Source organism: Strigops habroptila, chromosome 7 (genome assembly GCF_004027225.2).
Source record: "Strigops habroptila isolate Jane chromosome 7, bStrHab1.2.pri, whole genome shotgun sequence".
Taxonomy (NCBI): domain Eukaryota; kingdom Metazoa; phylum Chordata; class Aves; order Psittaciformes; family Psittacidae; genus Strigops; species Strigops habroptila.
In genome coordinates this window covers 46919378-46941846 of record NC_044283.2, presented here as the reverse complement: position 1 = coordinate 46941846, position 22469 = coordinate 46919378, and the positions used below count along the sequence as shown (strand labels likewise).

The window sequence follows — 22469 nt, the reverse complement described above, 5'->3', positions numbered from 1 at the left end:
AGCTGTGGAAGAACTGCATCCTGTGCTGCCTTCTGGAAGTAATTCCAGCCTCATGCTGAACAAATACCTGGGACCAAGCTGTTCACAGGCAATGCCATGGCATTCTCTGCTTTTCATATGGTTCATAAAAAATGTAAATATGAAATGCACCTCCAACAGATCAATGGAAAATATGCGGAATGCATATGAAGCATGCATTTTATAGTAAAGAAATTGTTCTATGCTCCAAACAGCTCAAAATCTCAGCTATCTGCTCTACTTCAAAAGAGATGAACCTTCAGAAAAGGAGCAAAACAAACTGTTTGAGTAACTCTTGGCCAAGGAAGCTGGGTCCCCTTGCACAAAGGGAAGGTTTATTCAACTGACACCTGAGTATTTTAGTGCCAGCAATATCTGAGCATGTATACAGGAATAGGATATTACATACCAGCAAAAATCCAATCTCCCATTGCTAACAGCCACCATGTCAGCTGGATGCAGTTCACTTTGGAAAGCTGTCAAGAAGTGATGTGGGAAGTCTGCCTTGTAGTGATGGTTTCTCATCTGAATTGCTAAAACCAATGCTTCTTTATTAGCTCAGATACTTCAGTATTTTAAAAATGGAGGCAACATCAGTTTCTTCCTGAAACAACTTTCCAAAGGAAATGAGAGAGCCAAGAGCTTCAACTCAACCTGCAACCATGATACATTCTATTGTAAATCCTTCTCCTGCCACTAACTACTGGATTAGGTAAACTGTGACTGGTAACAAGTCAGAAATCCAGCTCCCATGACAAAATAGTACAGCTTTAGCTTCCAGAAGCAGACAGGAAGGAACCTGTTGTTTTAAAATAGTCAAAAACATCTTTTGAAAATTCACCCACAACTGAGTCTTGAAAAAGACATCCCCAGAAGAAAAAGAAAAAAACCCCACACATTTGAGGGAAAACAACGGGGGCTGTAAAGCAAGTCTCTGGAGCCCACATACCTTCACACAGACACAGACACGTAAGTAGGTGGTGTGGCTTTTTAATAGTGTGAAAGTTCAGCACCATCTGTTAACTTCAATACTATAACATGTCTTCTAGAAGTCATTCCTTCTGTAGATCACATAAAGACCAAATGGTTTGGCAGAGCTCAGAGGCTGGACACAGTGGAATTTCAGAGCAGTTGAGAATAGGCAGGTGCCGTGCATTTTGTGTAAGTTCTGTTTTGATAGACCACATACTTCACAAAGCAATCTAAACAGAAGTGATGTAACACACAAATTTTTACACACACCACCATATCCCAAAAATTCTGTGATTTTCAGTCTCCTGCTGAAAAAAAAAAAATATCAAAGCAAGACTAACTGGCATGAAAAATGACTATTGTATTTCAGCTCACATACTTCTTTTTAAAAAGCAAATAGGGCAGTTTCAAAAAAACCCCAATAGTTCTGGTGAAATTTGACCCTTGTGTAACACTCATTTGCACACACTGTACCATACAGCTCTGCACTTGTATGCTATTATTTGTGCCCTCATCTATATTCAACAGGCACAGAGCCAATACTTACTATTAAATCAACCATTACCTAGCTCAATGAAATAGTTGTTTCTCTGCGATATTATTGTTGATTTTCCTTGGTCATCAAAACAAAACCCCATGAATTACACAGGTCCTTGGTATGCAGGAATGCTTTAGCTGATATACAAAATTGCTCTCTCTTTTGCACACAGTCCTTCATTTTTCACTCCAGAAAATAATTGCAGGAGTAGCAACAGAGAATTAATTCCCTCTTTGGGAACAGCTGAAAAGCTTCAGTAATGTGAACATTTCTACAATGCTCATAATCTAACCTTGACTTGGAGGGGAAGAAGCAAGTTCAGTTTTCACTCCTATTCAGTTTTTGACCTCTGTGCTAAAAAAACAGATGGAGCAATGGTTATCAGCACCAGCTGTTACTGTTGCAGCAGCATGGACTCCAGTCCAGTAGGAATTAGACTCTGGCTATTAATACTTTCCAAAAGGCTACAACCAGCACACAGAATGTGGTAATTCTTTGTTATTTCCAACCTGAGCTGGTTTCAAACCAGTGAGCTACTGTCAGAGTTTTCTGCCCCTTTTATCCATTCTATGAAGCAGAAGATGTGGTGTTCGGGAAATCCCACAACTCCATACGTTGGTATGGATGGGACAGAGAAGAGATCTGAGGAGGCGTAAACTGCATACAGCAACTAAATAAGCAATATTGTGATTAACCACATCCTGACTATTCTGGTATTCACTTCTAGTGCAATGGGTATTAAATAACAAATTCTGGAAAGTCACACCCCAAAGCACGAAAAGACAGAACCACCACCTGCTATACAGAAAAAATAAATCACCCATTTAGTACTAGGACTCAATTTCCTCACCTACAAAGCTAAATGTTTCCCTTATCAAGAGTAGCGTGGGACATCTCAGAAGCACGCAAAGCTGAGGAATGCACAAACTGGAGAAATATGTACACAAAAGTTTGTGGATGTATCCATACTGCAGAGTAAGCATGCTGCCCAGAATCTCACGCCACTCCGCAGAGTCTGCACTTCCTGGCCTGGCAGCTGTGTTAAGTCTGTGGCCTTAAGCTGTGGTAAGTTTGAGGCTTGAAAACTCAAGGGATCTGCAAAAAATAACTACGAAAAGCATCAAGGAATGCAAAAAACAACTTCCAAAATGGAAAATCAGCATAGGTCAACTGGAGGCAGCTACACCAGCAGAGACTTCATTTACAAGAATGCTGTGCTGTAGGCTGAAATGCTCACTTAACTTGCAGCACAGTTTAGAATGATTAACCCAGAGTGATCTTGGAATACAGGACCTGAAAGCTTTGACTTACACATATACTCAACAGTTATACAGCACACTTACTACAGAGAGTTACTTCAATTTAAAGAGTCTGTTCATATATGGTCTAGAAAAACAATTAATATAGTACCTGGTAGACATCATTAAAAGAAGCTAATTAATATCAATGGCAAGCCATCTTAAAAGGAGTTCATTTACCAACAATCAAACACACACACACACAAATATCAAAGTGTCCATATTGATTAGCTTTAGCTTCTGAGCTTCGGGCATAAATTTTTGAACTAATTCAGAGGTTGTAATAATACATAAATATTTTCTACTGTCTTAATATAAATTTTAAAAGCTTTTTACATTTTTTATTTGTATTTCAGAGTAATAAATATTCTAGATAACATATCTGCAAGGGCTTATTCCTCTCCATATTGACAGAAATCACAAGGGCTTATTCCTCTCCATATTGACAGAAATCACAAATCTGCCTTTGGCCTCAAATCAACAGCGATGGGGACTCAATTACGCAGTACAGCATTGCTGTATTCCACCATGCTTAATTACAACACAGTGCACTATTAATACCTAAACACAATCTCATTTGAATGGTAAAGTCTAAAAAAAAAAAAAAAAAGGAAACTAAGAAATTTCCAATGTGTTTAGTTTTAAAATATGGTGCATATTTCATCAGATCTGACACAGCTGAACTAAAAGCCCTTGTTCATTTGCCTGTTCTCAGATTATAAAATTAATTGTTTCAAAAACCTGGAATATTCATAAACTTTCAATCAGTGATAAATGTAAACAAGCAAAAAAATGGCCGGAGTTTCTTTCGCGTAGTAGGTGTCATATGCCTTCCAATTAAGAAAACGTTTAAAATTGTGTATTAAGAATAGGAATGTTTTCACATGGAGCTACTTTTTTTTTTTTTTTTTTTTTTTTTTTTATAATCAGCATTGTCGTATTTTTTCAGTGAAAATGCAACATGAACTGGCCTATCTTCATTGATTTCAGTGAAACTGGGCTGTTCCACAGCAGCTCCAGAATGAGCAGAGGTTTATATTATGCTCCAACACATTCTACCGAAAATCAAGAGAACTATGAAGGAAAACACTCCCATGCTTTTCTCTCCAAGAGTGAGAAGTACTGTTACATGTGAAAGACATTTTTAAGAGATGCAGATTAAGAACATTCTGGTCCATGGCTAAAAAAAAATAAAAATAACCAGCATTTGTAAATCCAACAGTCTAGACAGACCATCATCTTCATGACTAAGTCAAAATCACAGGATCTACTTCTCACTCCGTATGTTCTTCCCTCCTCCAGTTTCAGCCTAATCCTTAATTTAACTCATTCAAACATCCCTGCCAGAGAAAGTCAAAACAATAGCGTTGAATTTAAGAAAATGCAAAAGGTGTTAAGCATATCAATACAGTGCCAGTCTACACGGCAGGGCATTAGCAGCTAAGCCAAATACCAACTACCTCACCTAGACAATGTTCAAATACAAGTGACAACTTTCCTTCCTTAGTTATTTTATTCATCTGCAAGAGTGCATTTTGTTTTTCTTATAAAAGGTCTTAAGGTTTCACTTTGCATGTATGCAGGGTCTGACATTTAAAAGACTCACTCAAATCCATGTCTGCTGACTGTTGATCTGTCACAACTGCCAGCATCGAGTACAAGAGCATTTAATGTTATGGTGAAAAGACATCACTGGTTTTCCCCCCATACACTCTCTTGGCTTACACGTCTCTGGTTCCTAGTATGGTTAAATTGGCGTTTCCTGAATAACAGATATATAAAGCAGGTATTAACTTACCTTACGCCCATCGCTTGCATGGCAGTTCACATTTAAAGGAGTCAATAAAGCCATCAGTTTTTCTTCATTACCACTCCTGTAAATGGAGAGGAGATGATTATGGAAAGGGGAGGGAAAAAAAAAAAAAAAAGACAGAGCTCTTTGCAAAACATTTGCTAAGGAGCTGGATATCAAAGACACTACATTGAAATTTGTATTCTGCCAGGGAGAATGTCAGATAGCTGAAGGATCTTCTGAACATTTCAAAAATCAACGGTAAATACAGAACAGAAAATTAAATTTGCAGTTAAGTGAATTACAAAAGATCATGCAAAAACCCCTCTTAATTTCTCTTCTTAACCACATCTATACTCCTTTATGTAATTTTACAGATCCTCTGAAAGCCATTTGCTGAATGAAATGTTCTGAATTAAATACATTTTCATAGTATATGGCCCATAACATTTGAAACAACTACATGACAATATCCAGACAATTTTTAGAAGGGTTAACGATCTATATAAAACGGTCTTGTACTGTCAGAAGGAAGGATGAAAGCATCTTTGGAATATACGACTGAACTTTACACCTTTTGTATAGGCTTCCTTACGCTCTGTTCTGATAAAGCCTATTTTCAAAACATATCCTAAGGTAGCAGTAAAAACCAAAAGAAAAAAAAAAAATTACAATACTTAAATTGCCCCTAAAAAGAACAGTCACAAAACGATAAAGAGGATTTAATCAGCTTACAAGCAAAAACTCAATATTAACCTTATAACCACCATAGTAGGGGATTTCAATTATATAAACAGGCTTTTCTATTTGTACCAGACTGTAAAAGTCCAAAGAGATTCACGCAAATTAAGTGGTTTGTTTGCATCATTTAACAGAAAGGCAATGACGAAACATTACTGTTTTAAAAATCCCTTTTCCTTTCCTGCTTCTCTCCCCACCACCCCCCAGCTCCCCCCAATATGCTTTATATTCTAAGCAGCACTCACCTAGCAGCTTCCAGGAGTTCGTCCTTCTTGTATTCACCTAAATGATTGCAAAATATCATGCTGTTAGCATTTGGCAGAAGACAGATTAAGAAATGCAGTAGGAAGCAAATACAGAATTAAAACAGAGAAGAGGAGAAAAAAGCCCACACCCCGCTGGGTGATGGAGCTGTGACGTTAGCCAGCTTGTGGAGGCAGCATCACCAGTACCTTGGAGACGGGCAGCAAATTGACGCATCTTCTTGTCCAATCCTCAGATGGAAAGGCTTTCTTCAGACGACCAATGACTGAGAAATCTTGTGTCCAGAAACACAGTCCCGCTGATAACAGCATGTCAGCTGAAGACAATGTCCCCACCCCCTGCCCTATTCAGTATGTCACATTATACTTGGGAAGCATAATAAATTCCGAGACAAAAGCGAGGCAGTGCGGCTTTTTACAAGGTACAAATTACCGATCCCCAAAGCTCTCACCTACCTATTTGAATGGTAATATTAGACTTCAAGTTCTTCACAAGAGCAGTGCTTATTTTAAAAAAATTCAAATATTATATAATCTGCCACTTTCCAAGAAAATACGCATTTGAAATAAAAAGCACAGACAAAAGAGCATGAACTCTCCAAGAGATTTTGTTGCGAGACTCCGAGATTAGAGATAACCACGAGTAATGTTAAAGAAACATTTACATTAGAAATTCTGAGTTACAACGGACAACTCAGGAGGATTAAAATTGCATGTCAATATCTTAAAAAGAGCAATGCACAAGAAGACCTGTGTAAGTAAGACTGTATTCTACAAAGCTGAATCATTATGGCATTCTGAAATACAAATGTAAGGGAATTTCAATCCAGAAATTAGAAAAATAGCTTCTTAGCAGCTTTATAAAGCCTCAGATCAGAGAGTATCCTAAAAGCCACAAGATGCAGGGCTTGAAAAACATACCATATACCACCTGCCAGAGAATTAAAGCCTCTAACCACAACACTATAAGAAAAACAGGAAGATGAAGCTGTCCTGCAAGAAAGAAAAAAACCTTTGTGCTGCCTCTTATGTATGTTTGTAATAAGCCTCCAGTGAAACTCTCTTTTCAGGGAAGGAAAACTGATGGTCACAGAAATGCCACACTGGACTGCAGGTAAACTGGAAGGTTCCTCTGGAAACAATATCACTCAACAAAGAGCTTCTCCAGGCTGCAAGAGGAGGGTTGGAGTCCTCATCCATCGCAAACAGCTTGGTACTCCCCCCATCACAACTCCTTCAATTATCAGCAGAGGGGGACAACAACCACAACAAGGAGCCCTGTTCAGTTCAGCATCTTGCCTTCACCCAAGGGTAAAAAATAAGAGGGTGAGTACAAACAGCCATGCACCTCCCACCCTACTCCCTGGCCACAGGGAATTCTAAGACAAAGGCAGTATCTGCATCTCATCATACTGGTGAATTTCCTTCCATAAGTGTGTTTATTTGCTTTCTGAAACATAATCAGCTTTGACGATTCACAACCTGCACAGCAAGGAGTTCCACCATGCGACTGCCTTCCACATGATGGGTCTCTTAACAGAGCAGTTCTGTGCTGCTGAACCCCAGTGACAGAGCAGATGAGTTCAATGCAAAGCTGAAGAACTGAAATTGGCATTTCAAATATAGGCCATGAAGGCTAATTTAGCTTTTTCAAGAAATTATACATCTGTCTTAATGAAAACTTGATAATGAAACAAGTAAAATGACACAAAAATATGACTGCCTTTGTCTTGCCGCCGCTCTTCGACTTCATCGGGGGGGCTCCTGTCCATCACAGGCAATTGCCTTTTCAAGCCATGGTATATGTTCCTCTTTTTTTATTTTAATGAAGCTAGAATACTAGGCACAGTTGTGAGTGTTTCAAATCAATGGTGAGTGAAAAGCTCTGGCCAGCATGTGAGGAGGAAAGAAAAGACACTTTATTACTACAGCATTACTTGTGCAACAATCTCCAACAGCTGGATTTCCTGCAGGAGAGTTATTGGCCCGTATTATATCAACACTTTAGGGACCTAATCAGATTAAAAGACCTGTTTGCACATTCTGGTTTGGCAGTGCATCTAGCAGTCCTAACCAGGCTTTTGAATACTATTAGGTTAGACAATTGTAATAACATTTTTCCTTCATGCTCAGTAAGTTGGTACTTTAAAACACAAAAGCACTTCGATTAGCTGACCATCAGAAACGTAAGGCTGTGGCTCTTGGTTTAGAAATGTCCCACTGTATGCCCAAGTAAATTAGTTACTTTTACTAAGTGGTACTTTTTTTTAAAAGGTATTTACTGATACCATTGAAATTCATAAAAGCAATTCTTGAAACTTGTCACAGCTCTGCCACACTGTGATATGGATTAGGAAAACCATTATCTTCTAATGGGCTAACTTTATTACTCTCAAAAACCCACCATATTCTGCAAAGCAACACCTAAAATTATGCAGGTGCTTACAGCACATCATAATGTTTGCTGAGAAAGGCCAAACACACTTCACAGGGCTCTGCTCTCCTGGCTAGGAGCACGATGAAAGGATAACCCTTGGCCACTGGAGAAAGCAGCTGGTGGGATGCCACTGAGCAGAGAGAGAGCTGATGGCTTTTGGGAGAAGTGGGTGGCACTGCCCGCAGGCCTGGCTGCTGCTGGCACAGGCTGTGTTCCCACCAGAGGGCTCTGCCAACACAGCTAAAGCCGCTTGGCTACGGAGTGTATCAAAGGCCATCCTACAGCATTTGGCCACAGCTACTTCATAAAATATTCATTTGCAAAGCATTTGAAAACAAACCATGCGTGCTTGTGGCAGAGATGAATTTCAAGTTCTGAGCTGAAGTACAGGAATACAGACCATCAACCTCACTTAATACTTTAGTAAGAAGATATTCAAAGAATGTTAAACTGTTTGACTTGAACCAAGCTAATAACATCACTTAAAGAGCTCCTTTGGGCAGCGCAGGATTTATAGTTTTGCAAAAGGGCATCTGCAGAACAAAGCAAAGGTAACAGCCTGAATTACTCTTCCAAACTTCTTAGCAGTTACTAGCTTTGAGAGAAAAACATCCTTCCAATCACACTGTCAGTACAGAGGATTTTCAGCAGCAATATTTTGGATAGCACAAAGCCTGCCTGCCAGAGGTGTGAAAGTTAATGTTGTTAGGCCTTGCCACAGAAGACCAAAACAGAAATATAAGGCTGCAAACAATTTTTATCTATTTGCTATTTGGCCTCTCCATCGTATCTCAGGTCAACCCATCCTTTCTGTGTTTCATGAGATGCCCAAATAACACACAGCCATACCATCAGACACATCCTGCCACACTAGGTAGGTGAGACCTTGCCAAACATGCTTCCCTTCTCTGTACAAGAGAGCCCAGAGTGGCAGCCCAGAAAGGATACCACTTCTCGGCCCAGTAGTCCACAATAGCGGCACTGGACCTGCTCACCTCCACATGCTGGGTACCCCAGAGACAGCTGGCCTGGGAATTTCCAAAAGTGAGGACAGAAAGAGTGTGACATAGGGAACAGAGAGAGCTATACCAAAAGAGTGCCCCTGTTCCTATCAGACAGCAGACAAATGATCGTACTTAAGCAGAAACTGCTCAGTGTCTGGCGCTCGCAGCATCCGATCAAGTTCACTGCTTACAGCTTGCTCAGCACCCTCTAAACCATGAGTTTCTCTACTTGCTCCCAGCTCCAGATCACACTGCTGCTGCTCCATTTATGCTGGAACTAGGAGGTCACCACTGGTAATCACAGATAATCGGTGTTTCAAAACACAGCTACCACCAGGCACCTAACTAGCCCTATCTGTGTCCTCTCCCAGGAAAAAACCAGTTATCTCCCAGACCTCTGATTAGCTGCTGTGAACGACAGTGACCACGGCTCCACATGCTATGCAGCCACTGCTCTACCTGGCCCTAGCTGCATTTTGCAGTAGCTGATTAGTAGCGAATGCTTATTAGCTATCAGATATCAGTGGCCGCTTGCACCCAGCGGTTAAGCAGATCAGTAGCTGGAAGCTCAATTGAGATCTCCGTGGAAGACAGGAGACCTTGCCTTGCACTGAGACAACATGCTGATCAGCAGCCACTTTTAATCCAGCCGCAGCAGATGAAAGTAACCGAAAGGCGGCGGCGTACTGAGCTGGAGACATACACTAACAAATGCAGGAACATTGTATTTGGGAGAATGAAAGACAGGCTGAAATCTTTATGGGCTCCTAATGTATTCTTTTCATTTGTGCTTTCCAGCTTAATGATAAAAGCTGCAGCCAGAAAAGCACAACTAGCCTGTTGCAGCTAGTCTCCGTGAGTCCTCCTCTACCACCAACCTGTTCTTTCTGCTCCTCATCTTCAGGGTGCCATCTTCCTAATGTTGCGGTTATTGGTTATTTTGTGGTTGTTGGTGCCACATGATTATGTGGTGTTATACTGGGTCACGCTGAAAAGCTAAGCGCAGCATAAATCAATTTTGTTATTCTGTTACCAATTCTGTTAAAGAGCTACAAAGAATATTCTGTCAATCTACTTCTAGCCTTAATTCACTAGCAACCTTTGCATTTTAAACTTACTACATGAGTCTGTGAAACATGACCATCATATACACATGCATTTGAGATAAAAGAAAAATCCAAAATTCTGGGAAAAACTAACACAATGAATCAATCCTACCGTGTACTTTACAGACAAATAACTTTCACTGTCTCCTGAAAGCGTTGAAATTTCATCTGAAAAGCCTATGTGAATGCATGGCATAAACCAACAAGGCATAAACCAAGGGCTTTTTCAATGCATCTACACTAAGAAACAAGGTGAATTGCTCTCCTCTCCCACTCTCCCCCTACATGTCAGCTAACACAGAAACCTATTCAGAGACAAAATGTCAACCTGGACAAAGCAGGTTTTGTGTTATCATACCATCATGTGTCAGTTTTTCACAGGGAGGACAATTCCCTAAAAATTAATATCAAAGAGATTAAACCAAGCCATTATTATCCAACATAACAGCAGAAAATGATGGGGGAAAAATAGATGAAAATATTTTCAACCAAATTGAAAAACTAGAGAGGATGAACAAGGTAGACATCACATGGAATCACAAACTTAAATCCACAGACTATTGATAAGCAGTGAAAAATTTTACACTAGCCAATAGTACCCTGCTTCGGAGATATGTAACAAAAGGATGTGGGCCTGATGAACACACCGCTGTGGCCAACGGCTGAGGAGAGGAGATTAATGAACATCACAACCACAGAACGGCTGAGGTTGAAGGGACTCTGGTGGTTCTCTCATCCAACCCTTCTACTCAGGCAGGGCCACCTAGAGCAGCCTGCTCAGGACTGTGCCCAGGCAGCTTTTGAATCTCTCCAAGGATGGAGACTCCACAACCTCTCTGGGCAACCTGTGCCAGTGCTCAGTCCCACCGAGCTTGGCTCATTACCTTTCCAGGTGGCCATCTCTTCAGGACTTTCTGGTTCTTTCTTGGCAGCTGCAGGCTTAGCAGCACTAGAAATCTGGGGTGAAATCTTGCTCCATTAGAAAACATGGCAACTCTACACTTGATGGACCATGTGCAGGCTACGGCTTGTTACTGGCTGCCTATCTTTGAAACCTCAACTACTGCTTTTAAAAATACATCTCACAAAGATTAACAAGATATTTATAAACAGCCCAGCAGAGATTTTTTTCAAGTAAGTATTCACAATTACCCAGCAACAGAGCGGACATGGGCTCTCTGACATGGCAGTAGAGACAGTGGGTATCAGAATTTGTCCTTTTTCCTCACTGAAGCGTTCCTGATACCTTCCAAACCAGGTACTCTGCTGGCACATGACTGCATGGGGCTGCTGGGAAAACAGCATCAGAGTCCTGATGCAGGAGGTGGGAGGGCTGAGAACTTGTCTTTCCATCAGATCCATTACTTCATCCAGCTCAGCCCATAGCCATGCAATCAAGTGCCTGAGAATGAAGTGTCAGGACAAGATGGTGCAGAGAGGAGGGAGGAGAAATGAAGACCCTGTATTTGAGTTAGTATTGTTACAGAGAAGACAATCTATGGACCAGAATCCAGGGTTTAGCAAGAAATAAATACTGCAGAAATAAATAAAAATACACCTTTTCTCTAACCCTCCAGGACTTCACAGATCTACAAGTGAGCAATGAGCACAAATCCACGTATGCCATCCTTTTTAATTCACTGCAATCTCTGGAGTAATATTTAAGTATTTAAACAGATATTCAAGTTATAATCAGAGCAGGAGGTTTTCAGTGCTTGTGAAAGACTACTAAGTGGCTTGCTTTGATAGTTTGTTCCCCCACCACCTTTTTTTTAACCACCATTTTTCTAGGAAACTCAGATTTTGTCTTCAATGTGGCTACTTTTGGAAGGGTCCAATCACACCATTAAAACACTCATGAATGCCTTCTTCCCATTTAACTTTTCTTATAAGTAAAGCAACAGGTGAGACTAAAAGATGGAGTTAAGTCAGAGCAAGGTATTTTTACCACCCACAAAGCACAAGCTTATGGGAATAACTGCCTGACACAGCAAAAAAAAAATAATTCAATAACACAAAAGAGGTATGTTGAAATAATATCCTTTGAGAAAAGGCATTTATAACTAAGAAATACAAGAAACACATGAGAAGGAAAAGGAACAGAAATAATAATTTCAGATTTTATTATTATACTCCCTTACATCCCATGTGTTTAGGGTTAATTTCTTTATGCCTCTTGCACTCCTCCACTCAGCTGTTTCACACAAGTAAATGGGCTGGATTTTATAAGCTGTCTAATAGGCTTCACCAGGAACACAGCAAGATCCTCATTTTAAGCTCTTGTCACAGAGGAAAAACACCAAAGCAACTCTACTATATTGCAAGAGTAACAGAAAAGCAACTAAGCAAATAACATCTTCAAAACCAAGTTGCAGACAAGGGGGAATGTTACCATGGGGTTTGGTACCTTGACTCTTCCTCTTCTGTTGAGCACATGGATTCAGATTAGCCATTTGTAACAGAGGTTTGAAAATTGAAAGTGTTTGAGCTTATAGTGAAGTGCTTTCAGGGACATGTTTTAAACGGGGGTGGGAATTAAAGAAATAAGCAAACATCATTTGGTTTGGGCTGCAACTCTATCACTGAGGTAGCAGCATCCTATCTGGAATAACTTTCAGTCAGGTGGACAGAGCTCCAATCCCGAGCACTTCGATTTAGTCTTCTAGAAACAGAAAGCTGGATGTCTTCTAAGGCCCGGCAGGAAGCAGCACACTGGGAAATCTGCAGCTTTGCATAGTGCAAAGCCTCTGCCTTAAATGATGGAAGAGGCTCTTGTCTAGTAAGCCATGAATTCAAAGCACATATATTACATAAGCATATATAAGAAACAATGGTTATTAAATGTCATCTTTATATCTAAGTATAAATTGCACACATTGTACATTATGGGGTTTAGTCACTAAGGATTAGGTGGTACATCAAAATGGGTCTTTGGTGCATGTGCAATAATAGCACCATTAAGTTTACATTTGGCATATAACATACTTTTGTTTCTCAGAGGAGCTCTTTCCAGTGGCGCTGACTATTTGTTAAAAAATGCTATCAGATTTCCTTCACCATACAGTGGCAGGAAGATGAAAAAGTCCCTTTGTCAGAGGGTTTCCAATTTCTTAACTCTTAAATCATAAGAGACAAAGATGAAGTGAAGTTAATCGCAGAAAACAGAGGAATCTTCCTGAATGTGCAGCAGAAAACCACCCTAAAACCACCCATCATGTGGTAATCCATATAATCCTCTTACCTTCAACAATGCTACCAGACCCTACAATATAATCTCTTCTGAAATAATAAATCTGTCAAATCTTCTAAAACTCATTCTCTTTAGTATACCTTTACAAGTAGTTTCAATTTCTTCATTAGTAGTGCATGCTACTCAGAAACACCATGCACACATCCATTTTTAATTTGTCGTGTGAAAAACATTCTTTTCAGAATGCTGTACTTTCCTTGAAGACACAACACCACTCATCTGTCATATCTCAGACTGAGACTGGAAGAGGAAAAAGAGGAAAAAGAATTGTAGGATTTCAAGAGACTGGGAAGAAAATTCAGACATCTTGCAATCAAAACACACTGGTGAGAGAGGAAAACCTGAAGGGGTTGAAGCTCATCTTTTCACCAAAGTTCAATACTCCTGAGATCTCTTCTGAAATACACATGGAAAAGGAAATCTGACTCTGTTTTTTTCCAGAGCTGTTGAGCCTTCCCCATCACCCACTCCTTCACGGCTAATGCAAACACAATATTCCCACGGCTCTCTCTCTTCCCTTCATTTCTTTTTGCTATCAGCAAAAACAAACCTCCACTGTAATTTCCACTACTCCAGCCATGCTCTGTATTAACAACTAATCAACTTCCATTTTCTCAGCAACTACTTCTTTCTCATTTCTGCATATGTCTGCATATGTATTTTCCTCTGGGATTTCTAGGAAATCTTTCCAGAGGAAGACAAAAGACTAAGAAATATTGTCAAAGACCTGAGTACAGCGAAAGTGGATAGATAGCCAATTATCAAATCCAGAACTGAGCAGGAGAAATAAGCTGCTTTCATATTGGCGCATCCTTTTCAAAAGCCAGCTCCCCCTCCTGTCCTTCCAAACAATCTCCTCAAACAATGAAATTATTTGATTCTCCCAGAATATTCTCTCAAAAGAAACCCCAGAAATGCTCATTTATAAGTGACACAAAACATAGAATATTAGAAATAACCCTCAAGAAAGCCATATTGTATAAAAGGAAGCTCCAAAATTATGCTGCCTCACCTTATCTTTCTCTGAAAAGAACTCCAGAGTGAACATGAACAGACTAAATTTTGCAGTCTCTCCGATTTTCCCATTGCAGATAAAACATACTTGCAAGCTGGGGACACTCTGTCTGAAAATCTATACCTGGATTCAAAATTGAAGCATTTATTTTAAACAAAAAATCTATACTCTTAGACACAGCAAATATGATTGATTTTGTACTAACAATTTGTACACATTTAAAGAAGTGGGTTTTTTTACGTTTGCTAGGAAATGAGACACACAAAACATACACATGTGTCAAAGCATATTTTTACTAACTTTGAAAGGTTTTTTACTGCACAGTACAATCCTTGCTCTGCACAACTGAAGCTGCCCCACATATCCAAACTTACTCTACAAGCTTGAGGAAACGAAAGCTGCAACGCTGTAAAAACGCACATGTGTTGCCACGCTTGCCCTGCAGCACATGTCCTGGAAGGAACTCAAAGGCCATTAAATCACTTCTCTACCTCCTAGACAAAAAACAAAACATTTCCTATGCCTGCTGGGCTACAGCAGTGAGAAGAAGGAAGGAACTCCTTTATAACTGGAGGAAACACAAGGCAAACCTGTCAAACACACAACAATGAAACCACCTAGCTTTATTTTGGAAGTTAAAGAAATCAATGCCGCAACATTATCTTTATTACCAAAAGCAGAGATCATTAAGGGGGGCGGGAGTCAACTTACTTTTATGCAACACTTGGCAAAGTACAGCAAGTAAATCCTTATGAAAAGAATGTCATGACAGAGGTAATAGATTTTGTTATAATGAACAATTTTGTCATTCCAGACAGGAAACCAATCTGTCAACAGTTCAGTTTAAATATTTTGAAAAGTATGCATTTCTCCACAACAAAAGGCTGGTAACAAAACAACCAAACCTCTTTTCCACTTATATTAAACTCACGTTAACTCAAATAACTTTGCCTCGCTGCTGCAGGCAAATTTTCCCTCCCCACGCATTTCTATTTGCCAGTTAAGGGCCAAAAGACAGTTAGAAAATAAAGAAAAGCTTGGTACAACTTGGGGGAGAGAGGAGACTGCAGCATGATTGGAAACAGGGTAAGTGGATGGATATGAAAGTTTCATGCTAGTACCCCAGAATAAAAAGCAGCTATGTTTGACTTGAAACATCCTTCCCCTCCCTTTATGCTTCCCATCAGAACTTAAGGTATAGGGAATATATACTTAAAAGTAACACGTCCCTTTGTTTTGTCTCATTTTTAAAAATAATCTTCAAGGCCTTTTCTGAACACATATTTGTGCTAGCAGTGATCAGTCACAGTAACTCAGCTCACGCTTTGCCTGCTCTGAGTAGTGCTGTGGTCTCTGTGTACTCAGGCAAAGAGCTGCTCTGTGCCCTACATGTAACTAGGGTTGTGTTTTAAGAGGAAAGTATGGATTTACATATGATGTTTGGAATCTAGATCTGCAAATGGCTGTCCTCACTAAAAACATCTACTATAACACCAGCTGGGAGGAAAAGAATTTGTTATTTACATTCGGACACTCTTTGCTACTCCTGTTGCAATAACATACCACAAGATGGAAATACAGCAATAGTCAGACCTACTGCTAATACGCAGGAGGTCGAACTGCGAAGGGTTACATTATTTACCAACAATGAAAGAATAATTACATACTATGTATAACTCAAGTTTTGTAAACATTTTCAGTCTCTTATATCAACCTCATTGTTTTAAATGCTTTGCTAGTCAAATGCCTGATGGAATAAAATAGTCGAACGGACCTACAATGATCATCTAATCCAACTGCCTGACCACTTCAGACCAAAAGTTAAAGCACATTGTTAAGGGCATTGTCCAAATGCCTCTTAAACACTGACAGATTCAGGGTCTCAATCACCTCTCTCTCGGAAGTCTGTTCCAGTGTTTGTCCACCCTCTTGGTAAAGAAATGCTTCCTTATGTCCAGCCTAAACCTCCCCTGGCACAGGTTTGAACCATCCCCACACATCCTGTCACTGGATATCAGGGAGAAGCGCTCAGCATCTCCCTCTCCACTTCCCCTCCTCAGGAAGCTGCAGAGAGCAATGGGGTCACCCCTCAGCCTCCTTTTCTCCAAACTAGGCAAGCCCAAAGTCCTCAGCTGCTGCTCATAGGTAATAATAGGATTGCACATATGATTTCTTCAAAAAAGTAACTCGTTGCTCAAAATGACAATATGGTTCACTACAAAGACTGGAAACTGAATAGCACCACAGGAAAAAAGGCGGCTGAAATAGATACTAACTCACTAATTAAAGGCAAGAGCTTTAGTTCACCAGACTGCTGTCATTATGTTTCACCTCTAAAGGAGAGCATTAATTCTTCAATTTTTCATTTATGCACACAAAGTTTCATCTCATGCAATAGAGGGCTGCCTCTTCAAGAGATACGCTGCACAAGGTGACTATGGAAACCAGTCATCAGTTATGTCCAGCTTGATAGCGTCAATTCCAGTGCAATAGAAATAAAGTGCACACAGTATAAACTTAAGTACCAGGACTTCACTCTCACAGATATATCCATGAATAAAGCACTTCCCAAACCAGATGTTCCCTCTTTGTTGCGGGCCAGAAAGGAAATACATAAACTGCATCTATCCTCAGCACGACAGCTCTGCAGGTTTCTGTGCAGACCTGCAGTGAAAGGTAGTTTTAATTACATTCTGCATGAAGTGGGATAAAATACTGCTTTCCATTCTCAGTTATTTCCAGTAATGCTCACTAGATTTCAAAACTCTGCTTACCTCAAATAATTCAAAAGATAATTGGCCAGAAAGTATTCCTACATTCCTCATTCATCACAACCATTAATGATATTAAATACCCCCAAGAAAATACATTTAAGTGATCCTCTTATTAGGTAATAGGATTACCAGCAGCTCCTTAACCAGCCTATTTTGCCATCAGCTCTATTTCAAAGTTATTCTGAGGTACGCTTCATTTTTAACTTCCAAAAAGTGGTATTTTAAAACTCCATTTGACCTAAAATGAAAGAGAACCATCCAAGAGTCAATGCACGTCCTCTCTACTGCGTCCTAAGTATGAGTTCAGCATGAGCTAACTCAGTAATACCACTCCTTCCAGAGAGCACACACCATCAGAGAGAAATAATACAGTACCTTCCCCACCACCAGCTTTGGATTCCTGCTTATCTGCTTCTGTTAGAGCCCAGTTACTGATTCAGGAGATGGTGAGATCTGCTACTGAGAGATCATGTTTCATGACACTGACTCTTCTTTTTGCCATTCTCTGCGCATACCTCATCAGGGCAAAGCCAAGACAGTTTCTAAGAGAACTCTGTCTTCAGAGAGCTGGATGATGAAAACTCTCAGAGAAAGGACAGCTCTTGCTGGATCACATTGTGCCATTAAAACAGTTCTAGCATATATGACTAGCATAACATCCTTTACTACAATCAAAATGGGTTTGGATCTGGATGAAGGACACAAGGCTGAAAAGGAACAGGCAAGGAAATGTTCAAAAGAAGAGAGTACTGAAAGTTTATGGTTTTCCTTTTTCCATTGAACAGTCACACCAGCAGCTGTGACCGCTTTAGGTGGGCTCTCTAGGAGTCACAAAACAATGTAAGACATCAATCTGCCTCTTTTTTGTCAAGACAGTTTTTGTATTTACTGTTTTGGCCCAAATTGAAGGTCATGCTTAGGTAAGGAAGCTCTCATCATTCTTGAACATACAGATCATGCCTCATAAGAAAACCTCCCTCTAAGAATCAGCGGTGTCCTCTGGCAACTTGAGTCATACTTGGAAGTATGGTACTTTCAGTTTTTTTGGGGGGGGGGGGCATTTCTGGCCAGCAGCTAAGAAGCAGGGTCTCAGCAAACAGTCACCCTCCTCTTTTTCTTCTTCCTTTTCTCACCTTCTCCGAGATGCTGCTCCTAACCATAGCAAAGAGAGAATATCCTATATGGGAATGTACAGCCACATATGGTAAGAAGCCCCAATGCATGCAAGTCAAATTATTTTTCCTCTGACTTGCTAGCTCTCCAGAAGAACACTCATCTACCATATTGGAGTAGTGCAGACAAAAGTGGGTGTATTCTTGAGATGGAGCTACATTTTCCCTGCCAGTGATCAGGAACAGGTTTCCCTGGATAGCTGAACACAATTTCAAGAGAAAAAAGGACCCATGAAAGGAAGATTTACTGGGTAATTAGACCAACAATTTCTAGAACACTGATGAGAGTTCTCATCTAGCTCCCTGAGGATCCCACATCACATGAAAAGGAATCACTTAAAATACCTAGTTTTCAGATTTGCGGGCAAGATTAGCAATGCAAACACAGAAATTCTCTCCATTCTTAGATAAGTATTGGATTTAATATATTAATACGGTCCTGATGTTTTTTAATGACTGTCTTTGCTTTTTCCATCCCTCATTTTATCATTGAGCTCTTTTTTTTTTAACCTATAAGACAAAAACCGATTGCCTTTTATCTACTGGCAACTGGAAAAGTTGTTCACAACAGAATTTTTGCTACGATTGCTAGAAATTAAATAGAATCTGCACACATCTCTTCAAATGAAAGGTTATTTTTCTATGTTCCGTCAGAGAAAATAAATCCTTCAATTCCAGGGCAATGGACGACAAGAGACCAACCAGCAAAGCCACATATGAAATAGTCTATCACTGAGAAAATAACATCTCTTCACTAAGGTCTGCTGTGCCCCATATACTTAGAATGTATAACAAGAACATAAAACTTAAGTTTCTGTACAACTGCTAAATGGACAGCCAGGTTTCTGGATGGTTCTGCTAACTGGCAGCAGTCTCTCAGCACTAGATCACTTTTCAATTTCAGCACAGAATTGACTTTAACAGGCGAGATTTACCCTGCAGGCAAAGGATAGCTGAAACTTTAACTCTTTGCATTCATTCCTGCAATAGCTTGGCCACAGAAGGAAGCTCTTCCTGAAAGAGCTTAACTTTGACCACACATTGAAGCGAGACTGCTCTTGACTGGGCTGTATAAACAGTGGATGTAAATCAAGTTGCCAACGCAGCCTACACCCTGCCTCACTCTTGGGACAGAGTAGTGGAGACCCTACCATCCCAGTGGAGTTGGCAGAAGTAGAGGGAGGAGCAGAACACACACCAATCTGCTTATGATTTTAGGCACGTCACTGACAGCAAAAGAAAGTAATATTTAGCTATAGGAGTCCTGGTGCTTAATCCTCTAATCAGAGTATATTAAAGTAGTAATTATTGTTATTATTATTACTATAATTAAGAAGCAAGAGTAGTATGACCATCAAGAAATGGCTTTTATAAAGATATTAGTAAGGGCTGGAATTTATTAAAAAAAGACTAAAATATAGTCAGTTCTCAGCTATTCACAGGTGAGGTTCTCAAGGCTCTGCCTTCCTTCCCCACTGCTGGTAGGAACAGAGCTCCTGAAGCAAAGTGCCTATTTTACTAAGCCCAGCTCTCTGCACAAATCTATTCAAAAGGTTTTCTGAAATGAATAGCCCAATTTCTCTGGATTTGATACCATTCCATGTTTGTTTCTTATTATTTCTGCCCCCTCCACATTACTTTCCCACAAGCAAAAGTAGACTGTGTATATAAACTTGGAAGATTCTGCAGAGAACCGGTCATTTGTCATGGGAAGCAGCTGCTTTAGGGCTGACAGCGGTAGATGTGAGGAGCAGAGAGATATTCCAAAGTACCAGTATGCACCACAGTTTTTTTTCTGCTGTCTTCACAACAGTCATACTGACAAGATCCTCTACCTACAGTCATACTAGGCTTATTCCCCAGAACAGCTGGCAGCCTCATCAGCCACTTAGATCAAATGGCTTGGCTCACGTCAGACACATAAGCATAGCAAGAGGTGATGATTTTGGTGAAGACTGCAGTCAGATGAAAATTGCTGGTAATGCTGCAACTCCATGAGTCTGCTGCTTGTGTAAGGACAGAGCTACTTCCCTGCCCAAACTGAAAAAAACAAACCGAATTCTGAATCTATGCCAAAATGTTCTTGCCATTACACAAAATAAACTTCAAGCATACAAGAACACCACTGTATTCTTTAAAGGCAATGAAAACCAAATTTGCAGAGCACAGAAGGAGGTGGACTGTGATGCTCTATGGGCAATAAATAATCAAATGAAGTTACATGCTGAAAATGCTACTGAAACAGCAGAAAATACAGGTTTCATTTCAAATCACAATGAATACCCTCAGAAGAGTAATGTGCTCACTTTTTAGATGATGAACAGAAAATACAGGACTACAGAAAGGAAACAGGGCATTCAAAAATCTGCACCCTACAGAACAGGCAACTATTTCAAAATAGATGTTTGAAAATGCTCTAGCGTTAATCCTCTTCTTCATGCAGTGTGCAGTGCAGTACTGGACTGTATACAGCTTTTATTCAGAGAAGAGATACCTGAGAAAAAGAATGGTATCTATGAATAACAGTCTCCTGGAGATATCTTTTGAGTACTTCTTTTTTTGGTTTGCAAATGATTTTAAATGGTCCTTATGTATCAAGACATTTCTATTACCAGTCCCCCTCCCTGCACTCTCCAAAAAGCCTCAAATCATTGCTTGTCCTCTCTGTAGAGTAAAATTCTATGCTTGTCTTCCCCCAGCACCTGAAAAATGATGCTGATCTTTCCGGAATATAACACTTTGCTCTTCTGCCAACGAGGAAGCCATCAACCACCAGTCAGTTTTTCAGCTTCCCTTGGCTCATTCACCAATTCTAGGCTGGTACCTCGCCATCTTAATTTCACTCTTGAAAGATAATTCATCTGTGAAGTACTACAGACATTTTGCTGCTGCAGACAACTAGCTGCAATTTATGGATAGAAAAGACAAGCTACTTCATGAAGAAATAATGTGTTTTTAATGTTCTACCCATTCTTGCCTTCAATGCTAGGTGAAGATAAAACATCCTTCCTCATTTGGCAGCACTCGTTTTCTTCACACCACCTTTGCCTCAGTTTTTAACCAGGATGGAAATACAGAACATGGAGACAAAAGAAAAATAATAACAAGTATGTAGAAATGGAAACTGCACAACATCACAAAAGGAAAACAGACTCCTGTATGTGCACCATCCAAGAACACCGAAGGAACCAGCACATCATTTTCATGTAAGTCCTGGTAAGAAATCGTGAGAAATCTACATTGCTAGTTCAGTGCCTCCTTTTAACAGGAGACAATTCAAGCAATTTCGGATCCATGTGCTTGACCTCAACAGCAAGTACAGGTCAAAAACAATTCTCAGGGAAAGATGACACACACAGTAAGCAACAGCATCAGAAAGGTAGATCACCCCAAACAAATTTTTGATGCAATTACTGATGGTGAAAAGGAAAACACAGAATACCTCATCCATGCAGTGGAATTATTACTTCAGATAGGAATTACTACAGGTATTATAGGAACATTAAAGAACCTGAAGGGAAGACAAATCAGGTTATCTTTGAAAGACAAACCGCTGGGCTGAAATTAGGGGGGCAGCCTACTCCACTGTGGCTTCAATTCAGTGGGAATAGCTTATATTCACGTAGTGAGTGGTCTGGCAGGGTACATCACTGTGTTAGCCACAGCAAGGCTTCCATTAGACTGAATTACAACAGCAGGGTAAGGAAGAAAGAAAAAATCATTACAAACTCAACCAAACCCCACAAAACTGTGATATGACATAGGAGACACAATCCAGAATGACCAACATCCACACTATCTGTCCTCTTAGGAGGAACTGAGGGCAGACAGAGAAGGTTAGGGCAGTCTGCTCCAGGGGACAAAACTATAACATTAATGCAGCCTGCCAGGAAGCCTGTCACACATCACAATTATCTATTAGTCCTCACATCTTTTCCATTTTTATACTGAAAAGGCACCTTCTTTTTCCTTACTAGACTTCCATCACTGCCTGGTCAACTTGCTGCTATAACACTATGCCATTAACTCTGTGACCAACTGTGTAACAACATAGGTTTTAGACTTGATGATACAGGAAGTTCCCTGGGG

The 22469-nt window shown here is 40.1% G+C and overlaps 1 protein-coding gene across 3 annotated transcripts in view; it reads right to left on the bottom strand.

Moving 5' to 3' along the window:
* Positions 1 to 22469, bottom strand: part of TNKS (tankyrase) — a 139594-nt gene that overhangs the window by 60828 nt on the left and 56297 nt on the right. For 2 of the 3 annotated variants that reach the window (XM_030492274.1, XM_030492275.1), the window contains exons 4-5: positions 5605 to 5641; positions 4625 to 4700 (exon numbers count right to left, since the gene is read on the bottom strand). In XM_030492274.1, coding sequence (XP_030348134.1) covers positions 4625 to 4700; positions 5605 to 5641 — 113 coding nt within the window. Of the gene's footprint in view, positions 1 to 4624; positions 4701 to 5604; positions 5642 to 5811; positions 6097 to 22469 lie in introns of those variants that run through there. The other variant, XM_030492276.2, reaches the window with a different exon arrangement.